Below are 9,901 nucleotides of genomic sequence, written 5' to 3' on the forward strand. Positions count from 1 at the left end.
ATATATTTTTGAATATCGTTATCGTTTTGAATTGTGCGATATTGAATCCCAATACCGAAAAAAAAATTAAGTGTAATAAAATCACCGGTAAAGCTGAAAGCCTGAAAAAGTGAAAACAGATAAGTATAATATAGAGTGAAAACTTCAAGAACAGTATTCTTATCAGCTAAGTGACACCTTTTCGTGGCCGTCCCCCGACCCTCGCCGACCATATCGCGTTAACAGTCCATTATTATGATTTCTATAGTCCGTCGTGCATCATTCATTGTTTCTTATCATAGTTTGTTGTGCCACAAGACTCAAACGACTCAAATCGGGCATAACTACTGGCTACTGCATAAGAACATTATTTATTTATTATAGTGCAACGTATATGTAAAATTCAGATTTAAGATCATTTTTCTACTTACTTCTTCGTTTGTGTACATAATTGCTTTAAAAGTATTTAAACTAAACTGTTGTATAATATCTGAATATCAATATGCAGTCGTCTCAGACTGGCATGGTCGGTCAACCAAGCTTTAACGTGGGGCCTGGCTTACAATCTAATATACAGACACAGGTTTCTGGTCAACACAATGTATTGGTACCACAAGTTCCTCTTAATCAGAATCCAGTAGGTGTTGGTTCCGTGTCCCAGCCACCAGTACCGCCTTCCAACCAAAATCAGTCGGCTTCTGGTCATCAATTTAACACAGCATCTTTGTGTCGTTTTGGACAAGAAACCGTTCAAGAAATAGTGTCTCGCACGCACGAAGTATTCCAGATACTTAAAGTCCTAATGCCACCGAATGGCACTCCAACTGGTGCTAACATGAGTAATGAAAGGCGTATTAAAATGCAAGATCAATTGAGGAACATAAAATTACTCTTCAAACGACTAAGAATTATATATGAAAAATGTAATGATAGCTGTCAATTACAAGGTATGGAATACATGCATATAGAAGGACTGATTCCGCTCCAAGAAGAATGGGACATGAAGTCTGAAGAAAGGAAAACTAGCGAAACGTATCGTGTTGCTAGCGATGAAATGAAAGAAGTAGCTGAACAATTAAGTAATAAGAATAGACATTTAAAAGAAATAATTGATCATCTCCGAAGAATTATATGGGAAATAAATACTATGTTAGCAATGAGGAGGTCTTAATATACTTATTTAATTTATATGTAAATTTAAGTTTCAAATAAAATACATTAACTAATCTTTGGGATTTTTACATACTAATTATTTATTAGCTAAATCAAAGATAATTTCAAGATTAAGTAAAATAAATGTGTTTGGTTTGGTGCCTTTGTATAAGTAAAATATGTAGTATCAATTCTTGTAGTTATAATTAATGTACCTATACTAACTAAAATTATACAGAAATAATTCTTATGACAATATTTAATTTATTCCATTTCAGTTTCTTTTTTCAATTTGCAATGGAATAAATTTCCTTCCTTTCATATTTAATAGTTAATACTCAATAATAAAATTAGTAAATATTTTTTTTTTTTAATAGAAATTTTACATTCGTACAATAAGGAATTAGGATAATTATGGAAAATATTTACTAGATGATTTAGTATGAGTAGAGAGGCTGTCTAGTGACAGAACCCTCGTGCGTCATTGAGGTCAGAAGCTTAGTAAATCCCTGCACTAACGTTTTTTTAACCGACAGAAGAGATTTTTTGGTAGGTTCGCTCCGCCTTGATGGCTATAAAGGGGTTGGTGTGGGTGGCTAGTTTGAAGTGGAATTTTTTGTAGTTTTTGTATGTAATTGTGGTAACGGTTTCAATTTTGAGGTTGTTGTGGAGTGAGTTGTTAGAAACATACCAGGGTGCAGAAGTTTGTAAACGGAGAGTAATTGATTGAAATGCTTGTATTGTTTTTGTTTTGGATGGTTTGGCACAGCTATCTGTATTCACTAAGCCCAGATGGGTCTTAACATTGACTTATAAATTATTATTTTATTGTTGAGGGAAAGATTTGATTTGAGGATCGGACGAAGGAGGTGTAGTCTACTGTTAAGTTTTTTCTTTGTTGCTTTTAAGTGAAAGCCCCAGGTGAGACGTTTATCTAGGATCAGGCCCAGATATTTAATTTGGATTGCCATTTCTTCGAAGTGAAGGACAGGAGATATTTCTTTTCTTAAGGTGAAAGGCATGTGGAAGGACTTTTCAACATCAATTTTGATTTTCCAATTGAAATACTAGTAGTAAACTGATAGGTCGATATGAAGATGCCTCATTTTTGTGTTTGTTTGGTTTATGTATGAGAATTATTGTAGAAAACTTCCAGATATGTGAGAAATATGATAATCTTAGTTAAGAATTGTTTAAGTAAGTGAGGAATATTATGGATTTTTTATGAAGAAATTTTAGCATTTTATTGGTGATTAAGTCGTAACCAAGTGATTTTTTGTCCTTTAGCTTAAGCATAAACATTTTTATTTCTCTAGGTGATAAGCGTTTAACGGGATGTGACATCAAAAATTCGGTTGTCTAAAAATTTTCGTTTAGATTGTTAGGGTTGGAAGACATTAGAGTGTGGTATAAATATATTTGAAAGGTGAATACCAAAAAAGTTTGCTTTTTCCTCATCAGATATAGCTTATCTTCTTTTTTTAGAGGATAATTATGATTTTTAATTTTAATTAAATTTTTAGAAGCTTTCCATAAGGATCCATCCTGGTATTTAGTATTTATTTAGATTTGAAGTAAATTACATTTTTAATTGTACTGGACGTGTAATTAAAAAAGGTGGGAAAGTGGATGTCGCTCCAAGTTGGTCACTGTAATGGCTGATTTTAAATTTGAATTCAATGATATAATATCATTGTATAAGAAAAAACGATTCTGAGCGAAAATGGTCAGTCAGCTTATGATATTACTAAGTATATTTGATGATATAATTGTGAATAAAATAATTAATATATTTACCTATTTATGTGGAATCTTGTTTTAAATTTTCAATCCTTAGCTACAAAATTTGAAGATTTTATAAATTTTTAACTACAAAATAATTATTAAATTTTAAATTTGAGAAATTTTGTCAAAATCTGAACTTAAAATGCTTATAAAAAAAAATTGTACCTATGTATTTTTAATATTTTTCAACTACTATTGTAACAATATATCAGGATCTTTGCATTAAATGTTCACGCTTTTTTATCCAACAAATAAAATTTTATTAATATTTATAGAAAATATTTGGTAAATGTTATGATGTATAGAAAATGCTAATATAAACATTCAGTCAAAATTTCATGTACCTATGTTTAAGAGTTGCACCATTTTCTCAAAAACAGATTTTGCGTAAAAATTACTGGGAAATGTTTACTTTTGACCCTCCAAAGTACCAACTAGATTCACTTTTCTATCAGAAAAGTTACTGTTGAAGAAAATCCAAGCATTTTTACTGTCCTAAAAGGTGATGACAGACACAAAAATAAAAAATAAATAAATGACAAGAAGTGGCTCCGGTTGCCAAACTCAAGGGACCTCCCTTTGCCAGACTTGATGGCCAGTTAAAGTCATTATAATCATATAAATTCATTATAAAATCAATACATTCATCGCTTTGCTCAGAATCTAATATTACTTTTATTTTTGGTCTATTTCAAATTTTCACTGTAGAGCATGTAACATAAAAAATTGCATTATGTCCTGGAATGCTCCAAAAGATCACAATTAAACTCCTCTTACAAATGCTCAAAATCCTAATCGTCGACAACAAACACTCAAATCTAAATATTAAATTACTCCTCTAACAAACTCTCCTAAAGCCAATTTGGACGCACGGCCTACAGTTATGGGGCAATGCAAAAATGTCTAATCTAAATAAAATTTAATGGTTCCAAAATAAAACACTAAGAAAAATTACCTACTAAAAAAAAAAAGATGAAAACAATTCAAGAAGAGGCAAAAAATGATTATAAACGGTTCCACCTACGCCTTAACTCTCATCCAAACAAACTTATAAAAAATCTAGCTGCATTAACCATCCCCAATAACCCTCCTCGTCGCATTTTGCAAAACCTACTAAAAAAAAAAATAATTAAAAGACAAAAGTGTCATTAGTTTAGCTCATACTCTTATTGTGCCAATTGTGTATATTATTAATAAAGGAAAATTTTTCTATAATGAAAACAAATGAATTCATAATAATTGTATGTCAGTTATTACTGATTTGAAACTATTAACTAATAAGTTAAAGAACAATTCTGTGATAGTTATTGTTAATAATATGATAACTGTTTTGTAAATATAACTGATAAAATAAACAATGAGTATTTCAAATTTGCCAAACTTTTAATATTAGTACTGGATAAATTGGTAAGGTAACCAATAACCCATTAGAAAAAAATGATAATATTATGTAGGTACTAGGTATACATAGTCAAGATTCATTTTTGAATCTCCATAACTTGATCATTTTAGGTTTATATCATTTACACTTTAAAAAAATATATAGTTCATAAAAATTTTAAAAATTAAGTTTTAATCATCTATAATAAATAAATATTTAAAATCATAATGTAGAATACATTTTTTCCCCAGCTAATGTCAAAAGTTTAAAAACACGCTGAAAATTATTTTTTCAGAACCGATGAAAGTATACAATTTTCATTTGAGGTAAAATATAATTTATGCATTTTTTTAAAAATATATTGTTTTAATTACATTTTTTTGATTACACATTCTTCATGTTCTACATAACTGTATCAGAGACTGATAATTTCTGTACAGAAAAAAGGTATATTGGACAAAATTACATGTTTTGTAATAACTTTTTCTTCTTCTAATAGTTATCTGAATATAGTTGATGAAAACTATTGTAAAACCCATGTTGTTATTTATTATTTATTATATACATAATGATTAATATTTTCTAGACTTATCTTTGTCAATAAAACAATAATAATAAGTATAAAGAAAGGAGATAAGTGGGTAATCCAGACCCTTGTAACGACCAAAAAACTCAATTACTTATTAAAACCATCTTCTCAAGAAAATATCAAGTACTAAATTTAAAATATAATTAGATGTTTTGTTGAAGTGTCACACACCTTCAATAACAAATATAAGCTACTATCAACCTTTGTACATATTTGGATACATGTGCTATCCATTGGCTGTTAACGTTGTGGACTTTTCTTTAATAAAAAAAAATAATAATAAACGGGAATATTTATATCAGTTCACAAATATTGTATGTTGGTAAAAAGTGATTTAATGAATCAAATATGTAATGTGAAAAAATATGGAAACAATGACTAAACAAAGTCCATACATTCAAAATATTATAATTACAAATGTTAACAAAAGTTGATAACATTTATTATACTTGTTATGTACTTTTATAGTTACATTATATACATTAGGATTAAGAAAACAGTATAAAATATGTAGTTAATATTTTATGAATGCACATTGGACATTTCTGTTTTTTTAAATATTTTAAGTATTTTTTTTCCTGGTATTAAAGTTTGTGATAGTCCAGGTCTTTTCTTTTTTTTATTTAATTTTGAACTTTCCTTATTTGATTTGTCTTCATCTATTATATTTGGACCATTAAATAATTCTGAATCGTGAGCAAATTTACATTTATTTCCAAAACGACAACGACCTTTTTTGTTCATCCAACATATATTTTTTCCATTAACTTTTGTGAGGTGGTCCTTAGCAGGAACCATTTTAACATGTTTTTCTAATACAGCACATTTAGCTCGTTCAGCTTCCAAGTAAGGATTTCTGAAGACAGATTCATTGATAATACCAGTATCTTTAAATTTTGGTGCAGGAAGCTTATTCTCAGTTTTAAACTCAACTGACCTGAAATAAAAATAAAATCAATGGAACAATATTTTTATTTTATACTCAGGTATACAATAAAATAACAATTTAGACACAGAAATCAGATTATCCATTTAAATTTAATTTAAATTGGTTGACATTTGAAAATTATGTTGAAATTCAGTCAATCATTGATTTTTAAAACAACTTATAAAAATATTAACTATATTAATATTAGGTACATTTGAAAATTAAAAATATTATAATACATTTTTTTAGTAATGAATGCATCAGTGAAATCTGCGCAACATATTGCAAAGAAATCAGGTTAGGGTAATTGATCAAAATTACTTTATATCCTTATGGTTTTCTTCTAGATTTTGATCACTTTCCAATGAATCAGTGTCGGTTTCGTCTCCATAATCTGCTACTAGTGAGTTCATTGTAGTTTATTATCCGATTTCGATTATGGTACAACGTCAAGTGGATTCAAAACAGTTTTAAAGTTTTTATGAATTTTTAAACTAAATACGGTAGACACTAGACAGTTGAAGGTAGTTAGGTACCTAAAATACCTTTGTCATACCTAAAAAGTATAACTCATAATATTATATAGTGCTTATATTAACTAACAAGTATCAATATTCAATAGTATCATAAACCCAAGAAGATAATTATTATCATTCCTAGTCATAAACCAAAGTATAATCACAGAATAAATGAAAATGTTGTATAATAAAATCTGTGGTATAATATGATAATAACTGAGTAAATTAATCCATTCGTCAATAAACCTTAAACGACATAATTTCCATTTGATATACTTTTATTTCCAAGAAACAGCATAATATAATCATAGAACAATATAATCTAGTATCTACATCATGACCACTATCTTCAATTTTATTCTGTGCTTCAATCGAGATCATGCTGTACTAAAGTCATATAATATGATCATATTATATAATATAAGTAATATATAATATTATAATTACCGACTCTATGACTAAAGTAGAGGGGCCTGTCCTTATTTAGCCACCTACCCCATAAATCTGATACCTACAAAATTATACAATCAAAAAAATATTTAAATTTTTAAAAAAATAGTGTAATTATTATCATTTTAGATTATGAGTGGAACGATGAATGTATTGATTTTACAATGATGTGTGTTTTAGATTCTGAGCGAAGCAATGAATGTATTGATTTTACAATGATGTGTGTTTTTTTTTATTTTTTTATTTTTGTGTGTGTCATCACCTTTTAGGACAGTAAAAGTGCTTGGATTTTCTTCAACAATAACTTTTCTGATAGGAAAGTGAATCTAGTTGGTACTTTGGGGGGTACTTTGGGGGGTAAAAGGTAAAATTTTCCCAGTAGTTTTCAAAATCGACGTGAAAAACAAAAGACAAATTAAGGAAAAACGGGAATTTTTACGCAAAATATGTTTTCGAGAATTTGGTTTTTGGTGTAACTCTAAAACAAATGACCGTAGGGACATGAAATTTTGACTGAATGTTTATATTAGCATTTTCTATACACCATAAAATTTTGAAAATATTTTGACTCTTTTTGAGCTGTTTACGGACATCGTTAATTTTTTTTTTTAGTTTTTTTTTCTATAAATATCATTTAAATTTTATCTGTTGAGTAAAAAAGCTTGAAAATTTAATAAAAGGCTCCTAAGTTATTATTTCAAAGGCAGATGAAAAAAATTAAAAATCCTTAGTCACAGTTTTTATTTATAAGCATTTAAAGTTCAAATTTTGACAAAATACGGAAAAATGACCAAAATTAGCAAATTATTTTGAGTTGAGAATTCATAAAATTTTTTCTTTTTAAATCTAAGATTTTAAAATGTAATATAAGATAACTCATAAGTTTGTCTATCTTTATCGAAAAAAAAATGTCTACAAGAAACTTAAATTAAATTTTTATGAGCGTCTGAAATTTATATTTTTACAACATTTGATATTTACTCGATTTCTCATGTAACAATTTTCTTATTTTATTGTAATTAAAAAACGAATGACTGTAGATACTTGAAAATTTCACTGAATGTTTGTATTAGCATTTTCTATACACCATAAAATTTTGAAAATATTTTGACTCTTTTTGAGCTGTTTACGGAAATTGTCAATTTAAAATTTTTTTAGTTTTTTTTTTCTATAAATATCAATAAAATTTTAATATACGGCTTCTGATATATCGTTCTAATAGCAGTTGAAAAATATTAAAAATACATCGGCGCAATTTTTTTTCATAAGCATATTTAAAGTTAGAATTTTGACAAAATGTATCGAATTTATAATTTATTAATTATTTTGTAGTTAAAAATGTATAAAATGTTCAACTTTTATAGCTAAGGATTGAAAATTGAAAACAAGGTTCCGCGTAAATAGGTTATATATAAATTACTTTATTCACAATAATATCATTAAATATACTTGGTATTATCATAGGCTGACTGACCGATTTCGCTCAGAATCGTTTTTTCTTATACAATGATATTATATCATTGAATTCAAATTTAAAACCATCCATACAGTGACCCACTTGTAATCTACTGTACAGCAGAGCGACATCCACTTATCCACTTTTTTTTTAGTTTTTTATTCTAAATATCTAATATAAATAAAACATTTTGAGTAAAAAGCTTGAAAACTTAATTATGGCTCCTAATATATTGTTTCAAAGACGGATGAAAAATATTAAACATTTTTTTTTATAAGCTTTTATATTGACAAAATACGTAAAATTCACGAAAATGTGCAAATTATTTTGAGTCAAAAATTCAGAAAAATTTTCTATTAAAATCTAAGATGAGTAAATATAATACAAGATTCCTCATAAGATTGTCTATCTTTATTAACAAAAAAAAATGTCTACAAGCAAATTAAATTAAATTTTTATAAGCGTTTGAAGTTCATATTTTTACAAGGTTGAATATTCACTCGGTTTCTCATGTAGCGATTTTGTAATTTTGTTGTAACTCAAAAATGAATACTTGTAAATACATACAAATTTCACTGAATTTTCATTTCCTACACACCATAGTTTTTTTTTTGTAATTGTCAATAAAATTTTGTTTATTAGGTAAAAATGCGTGAAAATTTAATACAAGGCTCCTGATATATTGTTACAATAGCAGTTGAAAAATATTAAAAATACATAGTCACAATTTTTTTATAAGTACCTAGAGCCGTTCTTACAATGTCCGGTTAAAGTTAACCGACACTTAACCGGCCGAATTCTGCCAGTAATAAAATCTGTTATCAGTTGGTTAGCGTTAACAATAACTGACACTTTACTTACTTTAATCCTTAGATATAAAAAAAAAATTGGACATTTTATATATTATTTATTCATTATAGGTATATAATTTGTTACATTTTATATTTAATAATTATTTTGTAGTTAAAAATATATAAAATGTCCAATTTGTATATCTTAGGATTAACAATTTAAAACAAGGTCCTTCGTAAATAGGTTATATATAACTATAACTATATAAATTACTTTATTCACAATAATATCATCAAATATTCTTTAGTTATATCCGGTAAATCCACAATTTTCAGTAAAGTGTCGGTTAACGCTAACCAACTGATAACAGATTTTATTACCGGCAGAATTAACTTTAACATAGTGCTGTAGCCATAAATGCAATTAGGGGGTCGCCAGGACAGTCGCTTCCAGTGTATAAATATAAATCATATTTTAGTTTACTATAATGATTATCAGGGTCTATGCAGGCATGCTGTAGATACAATTCTAGGCATTTCTAGCCCTCCCAAAGAAAATTCCCTATTTTCACTAATGGTTGTAATAATGTAACCTAAAGGTTTTATTGTAGAGAACTCCAAGTTCATTGCACTACTCTGTACCTGCACGAAATAAAATGTGGTAATATTCGGAATAGAAGTTTATAATTTTATTTCTCATAAACAATTACAATTAACTGTGAACTAAATACTAATGACTAATAAGTAAAAATCTCTTATTTTCAATTTCACTGTAATGGTTTAAAAATGTGTATACTTAGCCGTACCTATATAGGTACGTAGTACACACTAATTACTAAATATAGGTACATTATAAATTAATGCGGATCATG

The 9,901-nt window shown here is 27.6% G+C and overlaps 2 protein-coding genes across 2 annotated transcripts; one reads left to right on the forward strand and one right to left on the reverse strand.

The window, feature by feature from the left end:
* The first annotated feature begins 242 nt into the window (after window positions 1-242).
* On the forward strand, window positions 243-1,206 carry LOC132948535 (mediator of RNA polymerase II transcription subunit 30). The gene has a single exon (XM_061019042.1). It carries the CDS (start codon window positions 482-484, stop codon window positions 1,148-1,150), a length of 669 nt encoding a protein of 222 aa, XP_060875025.1. The 5' UTR covers window positions 243-481; the 3' UTR covers window positions 1,151-1,206.
* Window positions 1,207-5,198: 3,992 nt separating this feature from the next.
* Window positions 5,199-6,594, reverse strand: LOC132948536 (zinc finger CCCH domain-containing protein 8). Its single transcript, XM_061019043.1, has 2 exons — window positions 6,136-6,594; window positions 5,199-5,823 (listed from the first exon to the last, which is right to left on the reverse strand). Exons 1-2 carry the CDS (start codon window positions 6,225-6,227, stop codon window positions 5,409-5,411), a joined length of 507 nt encoding a protein of 168 aa, XP_060875026.1. The 5' UTR covers window positions 6,228-6,594; the 3' UTR covers window positions 5,199-5,408.
* Window positions 6,595-9,901: the final 3,307 nt, after the last annotated feature.

The sequence above is a fragment of the Metopolophium dirhodum genome, chromosome 7 (assembly GCF_019925205.1).
Source record: "Metopolophium dirhodum isolate CAU chromosome 7, ASM1992520v1, whole genome shotgun sequence".
Taxonomy (NCBI): domain Eukaryota; kingdom Metazoa; phylum Arthropoda; class Insecta; order Hemiptera; family Aphididae; genus Metopolophium; species Metopolophium dirhodum.

Bases quoted from the DNA above. Each gene is read 5' to 3' on its own strand.
- LOC132948535 (XM_061019042.1), top strand. From the start codon at position 482: ATGCAGTCGTCTCAGACTGGCATGGTCGGTCAACCAAGCTTTAACGTG.
- LOC132948536 (XM_061019043.1), bottom strand. From the start codon at position 6,227: ATGAACTCACTAGTAGCAGATTATGGAGACGAAACCGACACTGATTCA. The intron at 5,824-6,135 runs GTAATTTTGATC...TTTTTATTTCAG, and splicing joins GAAAACCATAAGGATATAAA to GTCAGTTGAGTTTAAAACTG.